Here is a 26,528-nt window from a genome sequence, read left to right on the forward strand (position 1 = left end):
GGAGAGAGAGAGAGAGAGAGAGAGTGTGAGCATCAAGGAGAGATGGACAGAAATAGATGTACAAAAGGAGATGGACAGAGGGAGACAGGATGAGAAAGAGAGAAAGGCACAGCGAGAGAGAGAGATGCAGGCAAAGAGAAAATGGGACTGGCAATGACACACACAGATATAGAGAAAGATAGAAACATTGTGGCAGAGAGAGGAGGTAGATGGAGAGGAAAACAGAGAGAGACTGACAGGAAGAACAAGGTGCGATTGACCCGAGCACAATATCTCACCTTGACAGTGCATGCTGCTTACCCAAAGATAAAACCAACAACTGGACTCCAGACGACATCTAATAACCCAAATCAGTTCTGACAATGGAAAATTGCAGTCACTCACCATGAACTGAGAACATTATCATGTGCAGATGCTTGGCAGTGAGTTAATGACTACTTGAATATGTGCAATAGATAAAAGGCAAATAGAACGAACATAAAGGAACACAGTAATAAGCTGATATCCGTGGAGCACGGAAAATAACTGGTAGCAAAAACAAATCAATGGACCCCAAATTGCCTGAGGCTGAAATTTGTTCTCATTTTTGTTTACAGCTCGACAGCCTGGATTTCATTAGCATAATGAATGAGCCAGAACGCAATTCCAAGCTGCCATTTAGCTTCATTTAACAAGAACACGAAAACAGACTACAGCTCGTAATGCAGGCTGACACTGAATACTGAGGGAGTGCTGCACTGTCGGAGGGGCAGTACTGAGGGATGCTGCACTGTCGGAGAGGCAGTACTGAGGGAGCACCGCAATGTTGGAGGGGCAGTACTGAGGGAGCACTGCACTGTCGGAGGGGCAGTACTGAGGGAGCACCGCACTGTCGGAGGGGCAGTACTGAGGGATGCTGCACTGTCGGAGGGGCAGTACTGAGGGAGCGCTGCACTCTCAGCATTGACCCCCAACCACAGTGGAGGTGCCGCCTTTCCGATGAGATGTCAAACCGAGGCCCTGACTACCTGTTCCAATTGGACGGTAAAAGATGACCTGGAGTTCAGCCTCTGTATGTGCGCAGACACAGAGGTTGGGGTGGTCTTGGACCTAGCCTGAACATCCGTAAGACAAAGTTCCTCCACCAGCCTGTCCTCACCATACAGCCCCCTCCACCCCCCAGTCATCAATACCCATGGCACGGCCCTGGACACCGTGGATCACTTCCCATATCTCGGGAGCCTCCTATCATCAAGAGCAGGCATCGACGACGAGATCCAACACCGCCTCCAGTGCGCCAGTGCAGCCTGAGGAAAAGAGTGTTTGAAGACCAGGCCCTCAAAACTGCCACCAGGCTCATGGTCTACAGGGCTGTAGCAATACCAGCCTTCCTGTATGGCTCAGAGACATGGACCATGTACAGCAGATACCTCAAGTTGCTGGAGATATATCACCAACCATGTCTCCGCAAGATCCTACAAATCCCCTGGGAGGACAGGCGCACTAACATCAGCGTCCTCGTCCAGGCTAACATCCCCAGCATTGAAGCGCTGACCACACTCGATCAGCTCTGCTGGGCAGGCCACATAGTTCGCATGCCAGACACGAGACTCCCAAAGCAAGTGTTCTACTCAGAGCTCCTTCACGGCAAACAAGCCAAAGCTGGGCAGCGGAAATGCTACAAGGACTCTCTCAAAGCCTCCCTGATAAAGTGTGACATCCCCACTGACACCTGGGAGTCCCTGGCCCAAGACCGCCCTAAGTGGAGGAAGTGCATCCGGGAGGGCGCTGAGCACCTCGAGTCTCAAGGCCGAGAGCATGCAGAAATCAAGTGCAGGCAGCGGAAAGAGCATGTGGCAAACCAGTCCCACCCACCCCTTCCCTCAACGACTATCTGTCCCACCTGTAACAGAGTCTGTGGCTCTTGTATTGGACTGTTCAGCCACCAAAGAACTCACTTCAGGAGTGGAAACAAGACTTCCTCGATTCCGAGGGACTGCCTATGATGGTGATGATGAAAAGATGCCATGGTACTATTTGACGAACAGCAGGGATCTGGTCCAGGCCAACACTCCTCCCGCAGCCAACACCATCCAAAATAGCTTAACGGCTCTTTCATCCCGTCATTGTGCAAGAGGATTGGGCTCTTCCTTGAGCAAGGGCCGCCAAGCCTCCAGAAATTAAAGGTTAAACTCCTGCTGTGAATAAAACCCAGGAGAAAGATCGTAGGGGTATTAAAAAATATATCGCAGGTGGGAAAACAGGCTGTTTGATTGCTGGTCATGAATCATCCATTGGATAACAAAGACTCAGTCCGCTTTGCAGTTGGTCGTGGGAAGGCGGGGCACCGCGAGGATTGACGTGTCGGTCGACCAATGGCGGGAGAGTGGGCGGGGGGGGCAAGGCGGTTCCAGGCGCGAAGCCATGTGATGAAAATTGTCCAATTAGATTTGGCAATTCTATCCCCGATCATAGGTCACCCTGTCCGATCCCAATCACATGTTCTCTGATTCACATAATGAGAACCTAGCAAGTGAAGTACGGAATCGGACTCGCGACAAGCTCGCTGTGCTGAAATCAAGACACGTTGCGCCAATTCCAACTTATTCGTCCCCAGGGCCTCAAATCCGTGGAACTCCCCAGCTCCCTCAGCCTTGCGTATAGGAGCAGGGAAGTCTTACTGCAGTTGTCCAGGCCCTTGGTGAGGCCCCACTTGGAATATTGTGTTCAGTTTTGGTCTCCTAATCTGAGGAAGGACGTTCTTGATATTGAGGGAGTGCAGCGGAGGTTCACCAGACTGATTCCTGTGATGGCAGGACTGACATATGAGGAGAGATTGGATCTACTGGGCTTCTATGTTTCCCTCCCTCATGCAATCTGTCTCAGCTTCTCTCGTACTCGTTTCAACCCTTGTGGTGCCCTGTGCCTTAACCTCTCACCTGGGGTAATCCAGAACAAGGAGTCATAAACTTAGAATTAGTGCTGGGCCATTTAGGAGTGAAATTACGAAGCACGTTTTCACTCAAAGAATAGTGGCAATCTAGAACGCTCGTCCCCAAAAACCAACTGAAATTTTCAAGACTGAAACGGATGCATTGTTTGTTGGGTAAGGGTATCACGGTATATGGAGCAAAGGCGGGAAATGGAAATAAGATACAGATCAGCCATGATCATGCACTTTGGCAGAAAAAAATCAAAGAGTAAGTTATTATTTAAATGGAGAAAGATTGCAAAGTGCTGCAGTACAGTGGGACCTGGGGGTACTTGTGCATGAAACACAAAAGGATAGTATGCAGGTACAGCAAGTGATCAGGAAGGCCAATGGAATCTTGGCCTTTATCGCAAAGGGGATGGAATATAAAAGCAGGGAAGTCTTGTTACAGCTGCAGGGTATTGGTGAGGCCACACCTGGAATACTGCATGCAGTTTTGGTTTCCATATTTACGAAAGGATATACTTGCTTTGGAGGCAGTTCAGAGAAGGTTCACTAGGTTGATTCTGGAGATGAGGAGATTGACTTATGAGGAAAGGTTGACTAGGTTGGGCCTCTACTCATTGGAATTCAGAAGAATGAGAGGTGATCTTATCGAGACGTATAAGATTATGAGGGGGCTTGACAAAGTGGATGCAGAGAGGATGTTTCCACTGACGGGGGAGACTAGAACCAGAGGGCATGATCTTAGAATAAGGGGCCACCCATTTAACAATGAGATGAGAAGGAATTTCTTCTCTGAGGGTTGTAAATCTGTGGAATTCGCTGCCTCAGAGAGCTGTGGAAGCTGGGACATTGAATAAGTTTAAGACAGAAATAGACAGTTTCTTAAACGATAAGAGGATAAGGGGTTATGGGGAGCGGGCGGGGAAGTGGAGCTGAGTCCATGATCAAATCAGCCATGATCTTATTGAATGGCGGAGCAGGCTCGAGGGGCCGTATGGCCTACTCCTGTTCCTATTTCTTATGGTTCTTATGTTCTTATGATTGAATGGCCGAACGGGATCGAGGGGCTGAATGGCCTCCTCCTTGTATGACATTCCTATGTATTCACTGGATAACTTGTCCAGAGCAATTGACAGTTTTATATAGGACAGCAGTGCCCTGGACGGGGTGAAGGGGAGAAATCTATGGTGGAGAAAGAAGCAACTTGGGCACAGAATGGGATTGGAGTAAACACCATCAATCCAACAACAACATCAAACTGCAACTTGCATTTATATAGCGCCTTTAATATAGTGAAACATCCCAACGTGCTTCACAAGAGTATAATCAGACAAAATAAATTGATGCCTAGCTAAATAAGGAGACATTAGGGCAGGTGACCAAAAGCTTGGTCAAAGAGGTGGGTTTTAAGGAACATCTTCAGGAAGGAGAGAGAGGTTTAGGGAGGGAATTCCAGGGCTTAGGGTCTAGTCAGCCTGAAGGCACGGCCACCAATGGTGGGGCGAAAGAAGTGGGAGTTGGGCGCAACAGGCCAGAATTGGAGGAGTGCAGAGATCTCGGAGGGTTGTAGGGGTGCAGAAGGTTACAGAGACAGGGCAGGGCGAGGCCATGGGGAATTTGAACATCCAGCATGAGGGCCATGCTTTTAATTGGCAGCAAAAGGTTAATGATATCTGGTATATAAGTCCCACCCTGTGGTTTTTATATCCTGCCAATTTTATGCTGCATCTTATATGCTGCAGTTTACAGTAAGAAGCAACCTTCAGTGATGGGACACAGAAACAAATCAGGAAAAGGGAGAAGGTTACCATCTTCCTAAGGGCATTATTTCATAAGCTCACCATTTTCAGGTCAGTTATAATACTTATATCGCCTTTGGTTTAATTTTAATGCAGTAACATTGGCAACAAGCAATGGCCAAGGTCGCTCAGCAACATAATTAGATGTGAGTTATGAATAGCTTAGGAGGTCGCACAGCACGTGCAGTACAGCGCAATGTGAGCGCACAGACTCCATAACGCCACTGCGCAAACTGCACAGGGCTTTAGTCAGGCCAGGCGCTGGGCATTGTGGCCAGTTCTGGCCCCCGAGACACAAGGACGACAATCACACCTGGCGCGAGACTGACATCCAGTCCCGGAGGATGAGGAGGGGATTGGAGAAACCTTGGGGCTCCTCAACCTCCAAAGGAGGCAACTGAGAGGAAACATTACAGAGACAAATAGAACAAGGAACAGTACAGAAAAAGCATGTCTGAAGCACAACTTCAAATTAAACTGGGACAAGGGGGCAGTTCAAACTGACGAAAGGCAGGGTTAAGATTGATGCTTGAAAGTTCTTCCTCACACAGCGTCTTCACTCATGAGCCTCCTGGGCAGGGGAATGGAAATAAAACCTTGGAGTCATTGCAAGTGTCAGCTGTGGCTCAGTGGGTAGAACACTTGCCTCTGAGTCAGAAGGTTGTGGGTTCAAGTCCCACTCCAGGGACTTGAGCACATAAATCTAGGCTGACACACCCAGTGCAGTACCGAGGGAACGCTGCACTGCTTGGAGGTGCTGCCTTTTGGATGAGACATTAAACCAAGGCCTTGTCTGGCCTCTCAGGTAGACGTAAACGATCCTGTGGCACTATTTCGAAGAACAGGGGAGTGTCTTGGCCAATATTTTATTCCATAATCAACTTAACAAAAAACACAGATTATCTGGTCATGATCACATTGCTGTTTGTGGGAGCTTGCTGTGTGAAAATTTGTTGCCGCGTTTCCAATATGACAACAGTGATTACACTCCAAAAGTACTTCATTGTCTGTAAAACGCTTTAAGACGTCCAGTAGCCCTGAAAGGCGCTATATAAATGCAAGTCTTTCTTTGTTTAAGAAACAGCTAGGTTGGTGGGGAGGGGGCGAACTCTTGGCTATTTGATTGCTGGATGAGTTATAGATGGGCCGACTGGCTTTCGGCACTTGGATGTCTCCACATCCATCCTATCGACAGGTTCCTCGCCTCAAAAAAAAACAATCTTGATTTAAAAACTTCAGTGCCTCATAATTTTATGCATCTCTGAAATACATCAAGCTCCATAAGGAACAGTATTTCACATGGCCAATTAATAAAATGCAGCATATTAATGCATATGCAAATGTGCGTGTGCTTGCCTGGGGCTCAGCAATGGTGTTACACCATTAGAGACCATGGAGGTTGGTGAAAGTCCAAGCAATACTTTCTGTCAGCCACTTTCCTTAATGAGCACAGTTTACATCACCGAATGAGCGCAGATGCACAGGTCTCTGAGGACTGCGTTTAACCCAAGATTTTGCAAGAGAGAAAGAAAGACTTGCATTTATATAGCGCCTTTCATGACCTCAGAATGTCCCAAGTGCTTTACACCCAATGAAGCACTTTTGGAGTGCAGTCACTGTTGTGATGCAGGAAATCATCCAAGAGACGCCACCTCCGACAGTGCAGCAAAATCGTCCACAGAGTAAGAAAGAGAAAAAGAATGGTTGTGATAGAGTAATTAAGGAGAAACCATTTCCACTGACAGAAGGGTCGGCAACCAGAGGTCAAGGATTTAAGATAATTGGCAAGAATACAAGGGGGAGATGAGGAGAATTTTTTTAACGCAGCAATTTGCTTGACCACAAGGCCATAAAACAGTGGTCAGCACGTAAGGTCCTGGATGCACTACGAAAGAAGGCGATGATGGACCCTGTCGGGTGGTTCCCTGAGCAGACTGTCAAACTCGTCTGGCAGAACTTTTCATCGCCAGAGCTTTCACACAAGCACCAAGACGTAGCTTGGTTGGCGGTGAGGAGGGCCCTACCCGTCAGATCCTTCATGCACAGCCGGGGTTTCAGAGACACGGCACTCTGCCCCCGAGTTGGCTGTGGTGCGGACGGGACTGTCACCCATCTCCTTTGGGATTGCCCCTTTGCAAGGCAGGTCTGGAAAGAGATGCAGTGGTTGCTGTCGAGGTTCATCCCAAGCAGCTCCGTAACACAGGACTCTGTGCTCTACGGACTGTTCCCAGGGAACACACCGAGACAGACATCACTTGCTGCTGGAGGGCCATCAACTCGGTGAAAGACACACTTTGGTCTTGCCGAAACTTGCTGGTCTTCCAGAGCAAGGAGATGTCCACGTCTGCGTGTTGCAGACTGGCGCAATCCAAGGTCCAGGACTACGTGCTGAGGGACGCACTTAAAATTGGTGCAGCCGCCGCAAAGGCACGGTGGGGAAGGGCCACAGTTTAAAGCCCTTCCACCACGGTAAACCCAGGGGCTGGAATCAGTACAAAACTCCCCTCGGGCCGTACTTGTAAACTTTTTGTATTCATAGAGCACCGTGATCTGAAAAAACCTATGTAGTGCCATGTATAATGCATGTTCTGTTTAGTAATGTATGTTGCAAAGAAATGTAACTGTACCCTCACCCATTCCATGTACTGTATAGTGCCATTAGTAAATTAATATGATGACTGTATTACAGTGTATCCTGGATTGTATTGAAATGAACCTCGAAATGTAAAGCAAGCAAATGAATTGAACGGAACTGCCGTCAGCATCCAAATGTATTATATGGAATTGCTGACCGCAACCAAATGTACTGAACTGTCTTCCGATGTATTGTGCACCTTTTTTATATGAATAAAGTATATTTTGAAATTTTTTAAAAATTTGCTACGATCTGGAACGCACGGCCTGAAAGGGTGGAGGAAGCAGATTCAATAGTATCTTTCAAAAGGGAATTCGATAAATACTTGAAAAGGTTAACAAAACAATCAGGGCGATAGGGAAAGGGCAGGGAGTGGGACTAAGTGGATCGCTCTTTTAAAGGGCCGGCACAGGCATGATGGGCCAAATGGCCTCCTTCTGTGCTGTATCATTCTATGATTCTAAAAAGAAAGGAAAGGGAAAGGAAAGAGCACAGTAACAGAAGGAAAGAGAGAGATGGGAAGAGAAAGGACACATTTATGTAGAATCCTAACATGTTGCTCAGAAATATCTCAAGATGCTTTACACTTTTGAAGTATTGTTCTATAGGCAAAATGCAGCTCTCAATATGAACACAGCAAGACCCCACAAACTACAATTGAGATGAATGACTAGTTAGTCTGTTTTTAGTGGTGGTTGAGGGAGGGATATTGACCAGTGGGGGAACTCACTGCTCCTTTTTGTACAGTACTACAGGATCTTTAATATTCACCTGAGCACGCAAAGGGAGCCTCGGTTTAATGTTGCATCTGAAGGATGGCACCTCCGACAGTGCGGCACTCCCTCAGTACTGCACTGGAGTGTTAGCCGGGATTACGTGCTGATGTCTGTCGTGGGGCTTGAATCCATCACCTCCTGACTCAGAGATCTGAGTGCTGCCCAATTTCACAAATAAAAATGTAGTTATTCATAATTCCATCTAATGGTTATTACAAAGGGAACTCTCTTCTAATAAGAAGCAAAGTTCTCTTTAAACCGTGTAAGCAAGTTGGAGGAGGCACTCGACAGAGATCAATTGTCTCCTCGTCTGCCATCTGGATGAACCTTTAAAATGGGGTGATAAATACCCAATTAGATACATATGCAGGTCTTGTACCGAACTGTTCGATCTGAGGGAGATGTGTGCAGTGCGGGGCTATTTCCGAGTAGGTAGCATTTTGTGCTTGAACACTATCTTTAATCCAATTCCCTCAAAGCAGAGCTGCCCACATACATCAAACAGCCCCAGTTCTGTCTCCTGTTTCTTCAGTAATCCAGCTGGTTACGTTTTGGATCCATCTGATATTTAATCCACTTCCACAATCCCCCCCGGACCCACTTCCCATCCACACCTGTTAGCCAAAACATCCAACTGCAATCTTTATTTCATTTGGGAATATCTCAAGAGATAAAGTCTACATTTTCTACATTGGGTATGTATCACTCATTGAAATAAGTAACAATATCATCAGGTTACCTCATAGAAAAGCTGCTATTGCAATCTTCTCTTTTAAAATGATTAATTTTTAGTGCTAACCAGACTGAATATCCCGTCTCACTAACTGCGATCCTGTCTTTCCGCTTTTGCTATTCATTCAGTTTATTTTTATACTTGATTGAAATTTCCTTCCCTCCTTCCTTCATGCAATTTATTTATTTATTTTCTCTTTCTTTTTTTCGAAAAAAAGAAGTTTAGAAGAATGAGAGGTGATCTTATTGCTACATATAAGATTCTGAGGGGGCTGGACAAGAGGGGGCTAGATGCAGGGAGGATGTTTCCCCTCGTGAGGCAATCTAGAACTAGAGGACATAGTTTCAGAATAAGGGGCCACCCATTTAAAACAGAAATGAGGAGGAATTTCTTCTCTCAGAGGGTCGTGAATCTTTGGAAATCTCCACACCAGAGAGCTGTGGAAGGTGGGTGATTGAATATATTTAAGGTGGAGTTAGACAGATTTTTGAAAGATAAGGGAGTCAAGGGTTAAGGGGAGTGGACAGGGAAGTGGAGTTGAAGCCAGAATCAGATTAGCTATGATCTTATTAAATGACGGAGCAGGCTCGAGGGGCCAAATGGCCGACTCCTGCTCCTATTTCTTATGTTTTTTCTTTCTTTCGATCTATTCTTTCTTTCTTTTTTGTCCAGCACATTCTGAGCCTGATTATCCATAGCCTGTGGGCTCAATTTTCCCCAGTGATTTACGTGTTTTTTGGCCTAAGTTTAAAAAGATTGTGTGGCAGCGTAACTCAGTTAGTTACGATTTTTGTAGGTTAGGTTTTTTTTTGTGTCATAGGGGGCATAACCTGCCACCCGCGCCATTTCTGGCCATTTAGGCAAGTTTGGCCAGCTCCGGTTTACTCCAATTTTTCTTAGGACGACGTGTGTGGCCTCTGTGGAAAAACCTTCTGGTGAGTTAAGAAAATTGGCGCATGTAAGTAAATCAGCGCAGCAGATGCAGTTCCAGGGCCTGGACAGCAGCAGCAGAGAGGTGAGAGAGAGGGGGGTGGGATGTGGGGAAGCATTTCGGGCATAGGTAGGAGTGGGTACTGGGACCAGGAGGCCATTCGGCCTGGGATAAGAATGGGGACTGTGAGGGAGGCCATTCGGCCTGGGACAGGAGTGGAGGCTGGGGGAGGGGGCCATTCGGCCTGGGATAGGAGTGGGGATTGGGAGGGAGGCCATTCGGCCTGGGATAGGAGTGGCGGCTGGGGGGAGGGGGGCATTCGGCCTGGGATAGGAGTGGGGACTGGGAGGGAGGCCATTCGGCCTGGGATAGGAGTGGAGGCTGGGTGGGGGGCGCGATCATTAAGCCTGGGATATGAGTGGAGGCTGGGAGGGGGGAGGCAATGCGGCCTGGGATAAGAGTGGGTACTGGGACTGGGACAGGGAGGCCGTTCGGCCAGGGATAGGAGTGGGGGAGGGAGAGATAGACTTTTGTCATTAACACTTTTAATTTAATGGTGGTAAGTTGCTGCAATGTGTAATGTGCTTGTGCAGGTTGCTGTGAGCTGGCTGTATGTGTCACTTTCCAGCCTCAGCCCGCAGTGTGTCCCTGGTTACCGTGGCAACCCGATCTTTTTGCCGCAGATCTCAGGCTCCATCCCCAAAACTAAAAGGCAGGCTAGGCGGCGCCAAAATGAAGAATTCAAACGGGGAAACTTGGATGATTTTTTTTGGCGGAGTTGGGCCCCCAAAAAAGGACGTAACTATTCAAGTACGCCAAAAAGCGGCTTTGGAGGAAATTGAGCCCTGTAACTGGAGGCTACTATCAGTCCACCTCGTGTCGGACCTGTGCTCGATATTAGGGTATTCGTGTGTGCTCGGGATCTGGATTAGGATTAACCATTCCCAAACTCAAGATGGTGCACAAGAAAAGCTCAGAGGATGGGAGAAAAAGAACCCACAATTTGTTTTATTGCCGGTTTTAGTGTCCCCCTCCCCTTTTACAGGGTGCACTTGCATAATGTACAATTTTAGTGCCCAAAAAAACAAAAAAATACAATAAAAAAAACAAAACAAAGGGCCTTGAAAAATGTTTGGAGTGTCCCCCAGATCAGGGGGCACGATCTAACTGTTTTATTTTGGTTCCAACTAAACGAGTTGTAGAGCTGTTGTGCCAGCCTCATTTGCCGTCCGGACACGCCATGGCGCACCATCTTGCCGTCCGGAGGAGGCGGGGTCCCCAATGGAGTGCACTCTATGCGGGAGTCCTCCCTCTATTTAGTGGGGATTTGGCCTAGAGGGTGTTGCATGGAGCAGTCCCGTGCAATAAGTTTTAAAGTCGGTTCATGGGCTCCCAGGCCGCCTGCAATTTCTGCGGTCTGGAAGAGTCCGTGTTCCATGTTTTTATTGAATGCATGAGATTGCAGCCCCTGTTCCATTATTTGAAGGGGCTGCTCCTGAAATTCTGGCTGCACTTCAGTCCCACACTCCTGATCTTTGGGCACCCTGTGCGGAGAGGAGCGGGTAGGTCCGAGGGCCTCCTCGTAGGACTGCTCCTGGGTACGGCCAAGGGTGCCATCAGCCGGTCCAGGCAGCGGGCGGTCGAGGGGGTTGTTCAGCCCGACTGCCTGCCTCTCTTCCGCGCCTACATCCGGGCCAGGGTGTCCTTGGAGATGGAGCATGCGGTGTCCACCGGTACGCTCGCGGCCTTCCGCGAGAGGTGGGCGCCGGAGGGACGGGAGTGCATCATCACCCCCGGCAACCAAATTTTAATTTGATTTTATGTTTTAAAGTTTAATTTGTTTTAATTGCCGGGTTTTAGTGTCCCCCTCCCCTTTTATAGGGGGCACTTGTAAATTATATGGTTTTAATGCCCCCCAAAAAAAATCACAAAAAAAACCAAAAAGAGGGCAGTTAAAAGTGTCTGGAGTGTCCCCCAGATTGGGGGGGGGGGGGGTACTTGATTTAATGTTGATTTTGTTTACCCTAAAAGAGTTATACTGGTAATGTGTAGTGTGATTGTTAAACCTTTTGCTAATAAACCAACTCGTTCTTAATACCCATACCCTAAGTGGAGGAAGAGCATCCGGGAGGGCGCTGAGCACCTCGAGGCTCATCATCGAGAGCGTGCAGAAATCAAGCGCAGGCAGCGGAAAGAGCGTGCGGCAAACCAGTCCCACCCACCCCTTCCCTCAACGACTGTCTGTCCCACCTGTGACAGGGACTGTGGCTCTCGTATTGGACTGTTCAAACACCTTAAGGACTCATTTTTAGAGTGGAAGCAAGTCTTCCTCAATTCCGAGGGGCTGCCTGGGTTAATGATGATGAGGTTGCTATGAATTCTTAAGCAAAGATCCCATGACGCAAATACATTACAGCGTCCAACCAGAGTTGGCAACCCTACTGCCTGCTGGGACTTCTGCACCAGCGAACTTGCCGTCAGATGCTTTGCCCAGCAGTATCCCTGCAGCTGGAGCCGCCCGCACAGATCAGCTCCACCTCGATTAATGCTAGCTACGTCAAACATTGACGGGAATAAGGGCGGATAAAGATTGAATCCTGGTTTACAATCACCTGCTGCCTGCCAGCACTGTTGAGTGATGAGTTCTGTCAGTTATCAGCGAGGCTACTGGGTCAGGGACCGGATCACTGGGGTCGGAGTGCGCACTGGGCTATCCTTACCTCTAATTCCCAAAAAAAGGAATAGCGGGGATAGTAGGAGGGAAGCGAAAACACTGTCAAATGAAATTAGTCGACTGATTTTGGGCTAAATTAAAACCCCCACCAGGATTTTAACATCTGTAACTATGCAGAAAACAAGTGTGTCACATGGAAACTGATGGCCATGAGAATGATGTGAAACATGCGATGACAAGGATTAACTCTCTTGTAATAGGGCGGACGACACTTCCGATTATGTGCTAAGCACAACCATCTGGGCTGGGTGAAGACATATGGCATTAGCTATTAAGTACAGTCGTTACTTAATGGTGTGTGCAATTCTGCAAAGGCTAAAGAAATGTGACAATATTATACGGAGCCCTCAAGCAAACCCTTTACATCAACAGTGATTTTACACAGACTGACAAGTGCGTGTTATCTCCATCAGATAATTACTGCTTTCATGCTGCTGGGGGGAATGGAGGAGGGGGAAGTGAAGTCTGCACAGGTGATACTGGGGAGAGGGGGCATTTATTGTTCATCAGATTTACGCGACTTAAAGAACCGGTCCCGTTTCTGCTCGATTTACCCACACCTTCCCAGGGAAATTGCTAACAGGCTGGGCTGGGCATTTAAAGAATGTCTGTGCTAAATACACATCACAAAGCAAATGTTCAACAATCTTCAGTTTGGTAGGACATCAGACATGAAATCCCCTTCGGCCAAACCATCAAGCACACCCTCCCCTCACCCACCCAGTAAGCAGCAGAAGCCCATCGCCAGGGATTGAGCCCGTCGCAGACAGCATCAACCTACTTCTATCTGTCCGGTACACTTTGTGCTGCGGTTTAAATAGCAACAGGTCACATCTCGGCGACTTCCTTTCAGCAAATTGCGCAGAGGCAATGCAACAAGAATGTTATCACAATTATAAAATCATCGGTCATTAATTAGCAGGAAGAAAAGAAAATGGAGAATTATTTTGTGAACTCGACAAATGGTTCGGGTGGTACTGTGTCCCGGGGCTGAACAGACCTTAAAGTCCAGATCTGGTGGCTGGGCTGGGAGTGTCCGATCTCACAGCTGGGGCAAAATCAAGGGCTCTTCAATTGGCCTTCGGGCCCCAGGGGTAGGGGAAAGTAGAGATATAGCCACGGTCTAGTCTCCTGATCACCATCCAGTGATCCCTGCTGGAACCTATCAAATCCTTTCTTCATCTTAAACACTTCAATCAAATCACCCCCTAATCGTCTATACTCAAGGGAATACAAACCTAGTCTATGTAAACTGTCCTCATAATATCCCCTTTTAACATCGGTATGTCGAGCACCCTGCTTGTAACTGGTTTATTTTGGAGGTATGACTTTGACTCCCATTTCCGAGACAAGCGTCTGTTAGCTCCTCCGTGCCTGGAAATGCAAGCAGTTAGTTGAGTAGATTAAATAACGTGGTAGGGATTTGAGACTATACACCCAAAAGCACCTCCCACCACATTTGTAAATGTTCTAATTCTTTATAGAGCCATCGTAAATCATGCTAACCAAATTTGAAATCTTGCGGAGGTCTTCCGTGAAGCCATTATGAATCATTATATAAACCATTTCAAAAACTTTCTGAAACAAGGCATTATAAATGGGTTTCAAAGTCGTCTTTGCACATTTCCCAATTCGCCACATCCACTCTGCAGTCATTCGGTTCTTCAAAAGACAGTTCTATTCGATCTTTGTCAATGAGCTGTAATGAGCACAGATTATGTTGCATCAGTCCTGATTAGCTGGGAGTGCGTGATATCATTGTCAGTCAGAATGATCCAGGCAAGCAGCGTTCATTATCCAACCGTGCGTTCCAATCCGAGCTACCTTGGTTAGGATTTGATAGGCGACTCACGCCCTTTGGAAGCAGGTTATCGAAGGTGGGTCAGTACGAGTGCTGGATCATCCAAACCAGTATGCCCACCCAGCGCCTGTCAATTCGAACCATCGCACACTAGTGTTAATGTGTCATGTGTCTCATGTTCCAATTAAATCTCAGTGGTGCGTGTGAGGGTGCAACAGGATTAATGGACGTGAACCAACAGAAGAAAGCAGATGACAGTTATACTGCTTGCTATTATTTCGTACTCTGATGGTGGACTGTATGGGCCTGAAATTGCCCCTCTCCTTAAGGCCTGTTACCACCGCAAATCGGCGGCCACGCTGCAGAGTGGAGTGGCCGCTGATAGCCCAATTGCTCTTCCGAGATTTCTCGGCGGTACCCCGATCTCCCTCCACCGCTCCGCTGCTGCCGATCCGTGGTAAGCGCGTCATCACCGTGCGCACTGCCGATCTACCCTCCCCGACGGCGACATTCCCTCTGAAAATCTTCAGCCTGCCCGGCGGTGCCAAAACCCGTTTTTTCCCGGTGATCCAGTGAGGCTGTGGCCTTCTACAACGGCAGTGTGGCTTCCCTTAAAGGGGAGGGCACACTGCCGCTGCTGTCATGTTTTTGTTTAAAAGATCCCACAGCACTATTTCGAAGATGAGCAGGGGAGTTATCCCTGGTGTCCTGGCCAATACTTATCCCTCAATCAACACAAAAAACCACAGGTTATCTGGTCATGATCACATTACTGTTTGTGGGAGCTTACTGTGCACAAATTGGCTGCTGCGTTTCCTACATTACAACAGTGACTACACTTCAAAAGTAATCAGTGGATGTAAAGCGCTGAGGGACATCCCAAGGTTATGAAAGGCGCTATAGAAAGGCAAGTTCTTTCTTTCCTGAGTGCTGTCCCGTAGGGAGGGTATGTTGGAAGATGAATGGGTACACCACTACACGCTCACTGTGGACTAAGATTTGGAAAATGCGCCCAAATGAATGGATCAGCTGGAGAATCCTCTTACCTTGAACATCTGTTTGACTTTCTGGCGTGGCAGATTGACATTGAGTTTATGCATCAACTGCAGGACCTCGCCAACACTTAGGGAGCCATCTCCATTCTTATCTGCCTCCGCAAATGTCTGCTTCAGCCACATCAATAGCAATTAAGGACAATACAGAAAAATGGGCCTCATCTTCCTTGATTGCCTTTAGGGATCAGGGAGCATTTACGCGATGATGGGGTAGACTGTGGGATGGGGTACGTTGGACAGGGTCTGTACAAGCTGTGGGCTGAGTGGCCTCCCCTTGCCCTAGCTTTTCTTATGTTCAACCCATTAAGGACACTCCAAGATTGACCGGTAACTTTTTTTTAAAAACCACATTGTTTTGACAGACCCAGACAACAAACTGGGATACTGAAGGATCGTTCTGTGAATTTAAATTGGGAAAATTTAAGGAAATTGGATACAGTGCGAAGAGGTTGAGGGATTTGATGAGCGGGATTAAGGATTGGGTGAGAAGGGACTCAGGGATAGGGTGAGGGATTCTGGGATGGGGAGGGATTGTGGGATAGGGTGAGGGATTGTGGATAGGGTGAGGGATTGTGGAATGGGGGAGGGATTGTGGGATAGGGTGAGGGATTGAGGGATAGGGTGAGGGATTGTGGGATAGGGTGAGAGATTGTAGGATAGGGTGAGAGATTGAGGGATTCAGTGAGGGCTTGTGGGATAGGGTGAGGGATTGTGAGATACAGTGGGGAGGCATTGTGGATATGATGAAGAGGTGGGTACATGAGATTGATCTATAAAACATCCGGGCTTGTTGCGCCTAATGGACTTGCCTCAAACCTAAACAGTCTTATAAGTTCTCCTTAAAATACGGAGGAATGCAATTCGCCAAAGTGCAGCCTCTCTCCGCCAGCCCACACAGCAACAACCAGCTCCGCACCCATTGGTCCATGCACCCAGGGAAGGGGCTGGGCTCGAGGCTGAGTTCCACCGATGGTCCATGCACCCAGGGAAGGGACTGGGCTCGGGGCTGTGTTCCACCAATGGTCCATGCACCCAGGGAAGGGACTGGGCTCGGGGCTGTGTTCCACCAATGGTCCATGCACCCAGGGAAGGGGCTGGGCTCGAGGCTGAGTTCCACCGATGATCCATGCACCCAGGGAAGGGACTGGGCTCGGGGCTGTGTTCCACCAATGGTCCATGCACCCAGGGAAGGGGCTGCACTCCGGGATGTGTTCCACCGATGGTCCATGCACCCAGGGAAGGGGCTGGGCTCGGGGCTGTATTCCACCGATGGTCCATGCACCCAGAGAGCTGCGCTCGGGGCTGTGTTCCACCGATGGTCCAAGCACCCAGCGAAGAAGCTGGGCTCGGGGCTGTATTCCACCGATGGTCCATGCACCCAGGGAAGGGGCTGGGCTCGGGGCTGTGTTCCACTGATGGTCCATGCACCCAGGGAAGGGGCTGGGCTCGGGGCTGTGTTCCACCGATGGTCCATGCACCCAGGGAAGGAAGGGGCTGGGCTCGGGGCTGTGTTCCACCGCTGAAGCCGAGAGTTGGCAGGGAGAGACCAGCAGCTGCAAGCCGTCAGCAGGTCAGCAACTTCAATTTGTGTTGTTTTCAGCACTCTGCTCAGACTATCCATTAACGGGCACAAAACCTTTCTCAGCTTCAGTCAGCAGTAAGAGTGTGTTGTGATCAGATGGGCTGCTGTGCTGGGTTTTTTTATCTTCCTGCCGTAGAACCATTAATAGTAATGAGGGTGACATTAACATGGTGACACAGCTGCCAACAGGCTATGAAGCACGATGGCTGCTCTGGTGAGGAGGAAACCTCTGCTCTATAAAGGGGGGGAGAAAGAGATATTGGTACTGGCAATGAGACACGCAGGAGTCTTCAGCATTAAACACAAGCTGCTCAGAGTCCGAGCCACCGTAAAGCTCAAAAAAGAGCTAGGCAAAGCAGTATCAATCGGACCATTTAGAGACGAGAGGGGATACAACTGAATTCTTGTCGTCAACCCTCTAGGATTCTCCTGGAGTCGCCAGGAATTCAACATTCATTTTTAGGGCACTGTGAGGAAAAATCCAAGAGGAAAATCATTGGGGCAAAAAATAAATTATATGGGGTTTTGTTTCCATTTTCTTTGAACCCTTTAGATTATTGATCTAAAAATATTGGCAACGGTGGGGAAAAATAAATTTTGCCTGGGCGGGGCAGTGGGAGGTCATGTGATGAATACGACCACCCAGATGTTGGCGACTCTTGTGTTTTACCAGTTTATTGGAGAGGGGGAAGAAAGGCTGTTTGACTGAGAAGTCAAGAATCATACAATCGGGTCTGTTAGCTTTCTGATTGGCCGTGGGATTGGGTGTGTCGGGCGACCAATGGTGGTAGCCTGGGGAGGCGGGGCGGTTGGGGGGGGTCACGTGATCAAACCTCCAGGAGCACGGCCAAGGAGAGTTGGCCAGCCTATATTTAACCCAATCTAAGTCGCCCACCAGCAGGGGAGCGGGACTAACTGGAGAGCTCCTTTCAAAGTGCCGGCACAGGCACGATGGGCTGAATGGCCTCTGTCCATGCTGTATCATTCTATGACTGTCAGGGTTACTGTAAAGCTGAGGGAACAGCTTTGCCTGTCCAGCACCGGAAGGCAAGAACTTGGAGCTACGGTACACTTATTGCAAATCGGTCACCAGCTACCCACGATGTCTCACCCTATTCGTTTTAATTTGTGATAAGGGTTTCCACCCAGCAAACTCCAGCTCCTGGAGAGGAAATTCCATTCCCGGGAATCTGAATTACAAGGTGCTCCCCATCTTACGAACCTTGGGTGACCCAGATTCAATTTTCACTTGTATTTTTTTCTCCGCTGCCTTGCCCTATTTGCAATCTATTGACTTAAGGCTTGGCAAGCTTTGTTTTCAACATTGCTCCCTGACTGCTGATTAAATCCTAAATGAGAACACCAAATCACTTTGTATGCACAGCATGTAATAAATATAAACAAACAGAAACATGGATTTAACTGTATTGCACCTGTATAGCCCACAGAGTTTGGGGATTGTTGCTTTCGAAATGTCATTATGTGGGACAATAATAGCGCCCCCTCATCTTTTCCTTCCCCAAGTGCCCTAATACTGATAAAAAGGCCAGTGTAAATGAGGTGACTAGCGGCCTGGCCAGGGTGAGGTTTAAGGCAAAGAACACCTAAATAACAGCACCCCAAGCTCTGAGCCACTTGACCAGGAGGCTTGGGATTGGTTTGAGAGACCTGGTAGTCGGGTCACCAACCCTGCAGGATTGTCCGGGATTCTCCGGGAATTAAAGATGAATCTCCAGGTCACTGCTGTGAGCAAAACCCGGAAGAAAAATAATTGGATCATAAAAAAAAATTGTCTATTTTTATTTGAACGTTTTTGTTGATTAATTACCAAAATATTGGAAATAGGGGACAAGGACTCTTTGACAGTCAGTCACGGATTATCGAATCGGGATAACAAAGAGTTTGCTTTCTTTGCAATTGGTTGTGGGAAGGAGCTGAACGCAAGGACAGATGTGTCAGGTGACCAATGGCAGGAGCGTGGAAGCAGAGAGGTTGGAGATGCAAAATCATGTGACCAAACCACCCGGAATCCCTTCCAGCCAGAGTTGGCAACCCTTAGCCTCTCCCATGGTCTCGTCAAAAGCCAAGGACATTTTCTAAAGCAATTTCTTTTTAACGTATTCAAAGAAAAAGCGGAAACTGTAACCGTGCGGAAGACCACAAGTCGTAGCCGGAAAGGATATTGGTCGCGGGTCCTCTGTCGTTTGGACAGGCTGTCTTCATCACTGATCCCTGCCATTAAGTATTTGAGTCCTGTAATCCATGTCCGGGCCTCCTCACCGTTCGACGAAACCAGGTCAAGAGATTCCATGTGATCCCCATAATAAATGCTGAAGCAGCAATTTGGGTCGAAGGTCCCGTCTGGGTAACGCTGGAAGATCTCTGACTGCTTTCCCTCACACACTTCTCGAATGGCATCTATTGAAACTGAGCACAGAGAGAAGACATGGCATTTTGTAAATGGAAGACACAGACCCACAACATCATCATATTCTAAACAGAAAGGACTTGCATTTTTATATAGCGTCTTTCACCACCTCAGGATGCCCCAAGGCGCTTCACAGCCATTGAAGTACTTTCGAAGTGTGGTCACTGTTGTAATGTGGGGAAACATGGCAGCCAATTTGCGCTCAGCAAGATCCACAAACAGCAATGTAATAATGGCCAGATAATCTGTTTTATTGATGTTGGTCAAGGGATAAACACCTGGGAGCTGAAGGCACGGCCGCCAATGGTGGGCGATGTCAATCGGGGAAGAGCAAGAGGCCAGAATTGGAGGAAGGCAGAGATCTCAGGGGGTTGTAGGGCTGGAGGAGGTCACAGAGATAGGGAAAGGGCGAGGCCGTGGAGGGATTTGAACACTCCATTACATCCTGTGCCACAGCTGCTCCCATTTCCACCTTTTTTGTCTTTCACTTCAAACATTAAAGAGCTATCTATAATCAGATCTTATCGCCATGGTAACTGGACGGCGCAGGGGTTAGAACACTGGCCTCTGGGATCCTGCTCTAACTCCAGCACCGACTGCTGAGGAGCCTCTGCCTTTCCTGAGTCCACGATAAAATTGCACATCACTCGGCACTGTTTGACGTCTCACTCCGAAATAGACCTGGGGCTGAGACTCTAGTTAAAGTGCAATTTCAGGGCAGGAGAAAGGAGCTTTACCCTGCATGTGGCTCACTTGAAGGTGCTTATAGAGAATGTATTCAACTTCCTAACTCTAACGTCCTAGACTCGATGAGCAGAAACTAATCCACCTGAAATGGGGATAGATCGATTTTTGGGCTCCAGAGGAATTAAGCGATATGGTGATCGGTGGGAAAGTGGAGTTGAGGTCGAAGACCTGCCATGATCTTATTGATGGTGGAGCAGGCTCGAGGGGCCGTATGGCCTACTCCTGCTCCTAATTCTTATGTTTACCTGCCAAAAAACAGCAGGCTCAATGTTGGGGGAATCCTGGCACATTTTCCACAAGGCCGGAGTTCTGTCGACCACAAGGATGCCCTTTGACCCCGGTCAAGATCACTCACATTTTTTAGGCTGGGTCAGCCGTGGCTCAGTGGGTAGCACTCTCACCTCTGAGTCAGAAGTTGTGGGTTCGAGTCCCACTCCAGAGACTTGAGTGCATAACCTAGGCTGGTACTCCTCGAGCAGTGCTGTGGGAGTGCTGTGCTGTCGGAGGTGCCGTCTTTCAGATGAGGCGTTAAACTGAGGCCCCGTCTGCTCTCTTAGATGAACGCAAAAGATTCCACGGCACTATTTCGAAGAAGAGAAGGGGAGTTCTCCCCGGTGCCCTGGTCAATACTTATCTCTCAACCAAAATCACTAAAACAGATTATCTGGTCATTATCATATCACTGTTTGTGGGATCTTGCTGTGCGCAAATTGGCAGCCATGTTTTCCACATTACATCTGTGACTACTACTTCATTGGCTGCAAAGCACTTTGGGACGACCTGAAGTTGTGAAAGACATTATATAAATGCAAATCTTTCTTTCCCCGGCCTCTGCCTGGAGATTGCCGCAGGGTTGGGGGGGCGGGGGTACACAGGATCGGAGAGCGGTGCGGGAGGCTTCTGAAGCTTGGCACCGTATCACGTGACCTGCTGTCCATTCACTGGCTGAAGAGGCGCAATCATTTTCTCCCCATAGAGTCGACCAGCTTCCCGGCCCATTCCTTTTTAATTCCCCACACCCTGCATCCCACCATCCCCGTGGCAACTCTGAATCCGAGCGACAATCGTCCAGCATTGCCAAGGTGCAAACAATGGGAAATATACCAGACGAGATATTCTTGTTGTCTGCACGTAATCATAATGCGCCCGTCCATATTTGGGCTGAGGTATCATACAGAATCACACAGCACAGGAGGAGGCCATTCGGCCCATCGTGCTGGTGCCGGCTCTTTGAAAGAGCTGTCCAATTAGTTCCATTCCCCCCCGCCACCCCCCCCGCACCCCCCCCCCCCCCTTCGTTCCCCCATTGCTCTGAAAAATGTTCCTTTTCAACAAGATATCCAATCCCCCTTTTAAAAGTTACTATTGAATCACTTCTGGTGGCCAAACAAGGAGATGGTGAGGTGTCTCCTCAAGAGGTTTGTGTCTCATTCTCGACTCCTCAAGTCTCACTGGCCTACCCGAGACCCACACTGCTTCTTTCTCTCACTGCCCCACCACGACTGCTGAATATTTAGCAACATTGGTCCCTTGACGGGCAATGACATTCCAAAGAAATAGTTGCATAAATCCGGCATTAATCATTTGTTAATCCCCTCGCTAGTACATGGAATTGTTCTTTTTTTTATAGCTCTTCCAACATGCTGCAAATAATTGTTACTGATTACAGCCTGACAGAAACAAGGAGGTTTCCTTTATTATTACACGCAACTACACTGCAGCTTGGTGACTACTAGTATAATTCCATGCTAATATGTTTGTAATTATGCCATTATTCAAGGACCGTGAAGTACAGTGTTGTCCGGTGTTGTTCTCATTGCCAATCCATTCCCAGCTCTACAACGAATGACACCACATTCAAAGACCGAGAGCCAATTAGCAGAGCGACCTTGGAGAGTTGTCAACTGAACGCATTCGCGCTTAATTGGAATGAGCCTGACGATGCAGCCCTGCCGGGGTGATGTCATGCTGGGAACAACTACAACCCACTGTGGCAGAGGCTGAGGAAAGTGGGGGAAGGGGAGAAGGAAGGGGAGAAGGAAGGGGAGAAGGAAGGGGTGAGGGGGAGAAGGAAGGGGTGAGGGGGAGAAGGAAGGGGTGAGGGGGGAGAAGGAAGGGGTGAGGGGGGAGAAGGAAGGGGTGAGGGGGGAGAAGGAAGGGGAGAAGGAAGGGGAGAAGGAAGGGGTGAGGGGGGAGAAGAAGGCTGAAGAAAAGAGTAGTGGGAGACGGAAATGAGGAAGGGGAGGGGGAGAGAGGGGAAGAAAGAGAGGGAAAAAGGTAGAGGGAGTGGGCGATGGGTGGGATGGACACACGGCTGGCTACTTGTCTCAATTTCTGCTCGAGTTTGCTTTCCATGTTTGTATAATTGTCCATGTAATTCCACCAAGCTGGGTCTTTTCCGCTTTGCACTATTCCTATTGTTTAAGCTTTTCTCCTTTCTTCCCATTAAAAGTCCTCCCCCAGGTTTTGCATGTTCTTCTGTTTCTGACCGTCTGTCAATCCCTCCACTGTATCAAGGACCCATCCACTTCAGTTTGTCTTTCTTGACTGCTTCACATCATAACAACTCGCTGCGTAAGAAGAATTCTCATCGCCCCTTTGGTTCTTTGGCCAATTACCCTGAATCTGTGCGCTCTGGTTACTGACCCTCCTGCCAGTGGAAACAATTTCTCCCTACCTACGCGATCATTTTTAACACCTCTTTTAAATCTTCCCTTAACCTTCTCTGCACTAAGGAGAACAAGCCGAGCTTCTCCGGTTTCTCCACATAATTGAATTTCCTCGTTATAGATTGTCCTTTCTCCAACATGGATTTATGAAAGGAAAATCGTGTTCAACAAACCTACTGGAGTTTTTTGAGGATGTAACTGATAGAATAGATAAGGGAGAACCAGTGGATGTAGTGTATTTGGATTTTCAGAAGGCCTTTGATAAAGTCCCACATAAGAGGCTAATGTGCAAAATTAAGGCACATAAGATTGGGGGTAATATACTGGCATGGATTGAAAATTGGTTAACTGACAGGAAACAGAGAGTAGGAATAAACGGGTCTTTTTCGGGGTGGCTGGCAGTGACTAGTGGGGTACCAGAGAGATCATTGCTTGGACCCCAGTTATTCACAATATACATATATTTGGATAAATGATTTGGATGAGAGAACCAAATGTAATATTTCCAAGTTTGCTGACGACACAAAACTAGGAATGGGATTGTGAGATGTGAGGAGGATGCAAAGATGCTGCAAGGTGATTTAGATAGGTTGAGTGAGTGGGCAAACACATGGCAGATGCAGTGTAATGTGGATAAATGTGAAGTTATACACTTTGGTAGGAAAAACATAAAGACAAAGTATTATTTAAATGGTGCTAGCTTTGAAAATGTCGATGTACAAAGGGTGTCCTTGTACACCAGTCATTGAAAGCAAACATGCAGGTGCAGCAAGCAGTTAGGAAGGCAAATGGTATGTTGGCCTTCATTGCGAGAGGATTTCAGTACAGGAGCAAGGATATCTTACTACAGTTATACAGAGCCTTAGTGAGACCAAACCTGGAATATTGTGTGCAGTTTTGGTCTTCTTACCTAAGAAAGGATATACTTGCCATAGAGGGAGTGCAGCGAAGGTTCACCAGACTTATCCCTGGGATGGCAGGACTGTCTTCTGAGGAGAGATTTGGTCGACTAGGCCTGTATTCACTAGAGTTTAGAAGAATGAGAGGGGATCTCATTGAAATGTATAAACTTCTGACGGGGTTGGATAGATTGGATGCGGGAGGATGTTTCCCCTGGCTGGGAAGTCTAGAACAAGGGGTCACAGTCTCAGGATACGGGGTAGGAAATTTAGGACCGAGATGAGGAGAAATTTCTTCACAGAGGGTGGTGAACCTGTGGAATTCTCTACCACAGAAGGCTGTGGAGGCCAAGTCACTGAATATATTTAAGAAGGAGATAAGATTTCTAGACACAAAAGGCATCAAGGGATATGGGGAGAAAGCAGGAATATGGTGTTGTGATAGAGGATCAGCCATGATAGTGAATGGCAATGCAGGCTTGAAGGGCCGAATGGCCTACTACTGCCCCTCTTTTCTATGTTTCTATGTCCTCCCTTGGGACTCACCAGTACTTCAGCGACAAATTGGAATACAGAGGACACCTGAAGCCATCGGACCAATCCAGGTAGCATGGCAGGGTGCCGGAGAGAAGCTACAATGCTGTATATGTCCGAGTTGCTTATTAGTTCCTGACCTTAGTCGTGGCCAATGGAGAGAAGGTGCTTCAAGAGGTGCCCAATTGCTTCTCTGTTGAGCAGGGACAAAGTAACAAAGTTGAAAGGTTGAGTCACCTCCAATTAATGGGCTCAGGAGCAGCCCCGACAGTGGTGTGAGGCATCGGGTCAGGAGGTAGTGCGTGGGTATGGCTGTGTCGTGGTTATGTTACTGTTCTAGTAATCCAGGGACCTGGATTCAGAATCCAGAGAGTGAGAGTTCAAATCCCACCATGGCAGCTTCAGAATTTGAATGCAGTTTAAAAATACTGGAAATAAAAAGATGGTAATCGGTAAAAGTGGCCATGCAGACATTGGATCGTTGTACAAATCCAACCGGTTCACTAATGACCTGCAGGGAAGGGAATGGGCCATCCTTACCCAGTCTCGCCGATATGTCCCACACCAACATGGTTGGCTTTGAAGGGGCCTAGCAAGCCAGCTCAGTTGTATCAAACCATTAGACATAATACCACATGGACTGCAGCGGTTCAGGAAGAAGGCCCATCCCCAAATCTGGGGATGGGCAATAAATGCCAGCCTTGCCAGCGACGCCCACATCCTGAGGATGAATAAAGTAAAAGGGATGTGGGAACAGGGCGGGAAAGTGGAGTTCAGGTAGGCGATTGAGTTGAGGTAGAAGATCAGCCATGATCTTATTGAATGACGGAGAAGGCTCGAGGGGCCGAATGGCCTACTCCTATTTTTCATGTCCCGGGGGAGACATCGAGTGGGAGAATACTCAGAAAGCCAGAGGAGGGAGATAAATGATTCTAAATTAGAGGATATAGCTAGTTTGCTCAGTAGGTGTTTAATGGCGAATCATTATCTTTATCATCAGGATCAATATCTGTGCCAAGGGAATAGCTGTGCTCTTGGCTACATAACAAAACGCTGATCAGAAATTAAGTTGCTACTTTAAACAGTTGACGGGTAAGCAGGATATTTAATTACAAAGCCCTTCCGAGAAACATCAACGCAGCCCCTCCACTTCTATTAACTTCTTTCACATTCCCAGAGCTTGCTGACTCTTCTGTTTCCTCCTAATTAAAGTCAGACAGCATCACAGCCTAGGTAAGGTGGTGGAGCAGACCACAGTCGGAGTGTACACCGCCAACCTATGAAGGAATGAGGGCTGGGAGCTGGGAAAAGTTTTGAAAGAAATTAGATTGTGTTGGGACATCCTTTCTTTTTAAAATTCATTTATTTTCTATAATTTTACATTCATCACGATAAGAGGTGGAAATTATGGAGAGAATCCGCTGACTTGTTTCCCTCGGTCTCAGCATCAAGTGCATCCAGATCATTAAATCTCTCCTGCGCTCCTCCCCAATAACAGAATGAAGCTCTCCCTCCAGTGCAGAGGAAAGCTTTCACAGAAGGCCCATTGTGCCTGTGACAGCTCTCTGAAAAAGCTATCCAATTAGTCCCACTTCCCTACTCTTTCCCCATAGCTCTGCACATTTTTAAGTATTTATCCAATCCCCTTTTGAAAGTTACTGCTGAATCTGCTTCCACCACCCTTTCAGGCCGTGCGTTCCCGATCATAACAACCCGATGTGTAAAAAAAATAATTCTCCACCCCCGGATTTTTTGCTAATTATTCTAAATCTGTGTCCTCTGGTTACCGACTCTCCTGCCCGTGGAAACACTTTCTCCTTATGACGTGACATTTCGATTTTCCACACCTACGATTCATAAGCTAAGAGAGTTAAACCTCCACAAAACACACAGCGCTTCAGAAGAATGAGAGATGATCTTATCGAAACGTATAAGATTATGAGGGGGCTTCACAAGGTGGATGCAGAGAGGATGTTTCCACTGATGAGGAGACTAGGACTAAAGAGCATGATCTTAGAATAAGGGGTCGCCCATTTAAAACTGAGATGAGGGAGAAATTTCTTCTCTCAGAGGGTTGTAAATCTGTGGAATTCGCTGCCTCAGAGAACTGTGGAAGCCGGGACATTGAATAAATTTAAGACAGAAATAGACAGTGTCTTGAGCGATAAGGAGATAAGGGGTTATGGGGAGCGGGTGGGGAAGTGGAGCTGAGTCCGTGATCGGATCAACCATGATCTTATTGAATGGTGGAGCAGGCTCGAGGGGCCATATGGCCTACTCCTGTTCCT

General features: G+C 47.8%; 1 protein-coding gene across 1 annotated transcript in view; it reads right to left on the minus strand.

Moving 5' to 3' along the window:
• The window catches only part of plch2a (phospholipase C, eta 2a), a 146,669-nt gene that overhangs the window by 107,473 nt on the left and 12,668 nt on the right, over positions 1–26,528 (minus strand). The window contains exons 3-4 of the mRNA XM_070860735.1: positions 19,147–19,390; positions 15,373–15,502 (exon numbers count right to left, since the gene is read on the minus strand). Of these exons, the coding sequence (XP_070716836.1) occupies positions 15,373–15,502; positions 19,147–19,390 (374 nt within the window). The remainder of the gene's footprint in view (positions 1–15,372; positions 15,503–19,146; positions 19,391–26,528) is intronic.

The sequence above is a fragment of the Pristiophorus japonicus genome, chromosome 18, assembly GCF_044704955.1.
Source record: "Pristiophorus japonicus isolate sPriJap1 chromosome 18, sPriJap1.hap1, whole genome shotgun sequence".
NCBI classification, from domain to species: domain Eukaryota; kingdom Metazoa; phylum Chordata; class Chondrichthyes; family Pristiophoridae; genus Pristiophorus; species Pristiophorus japonicus.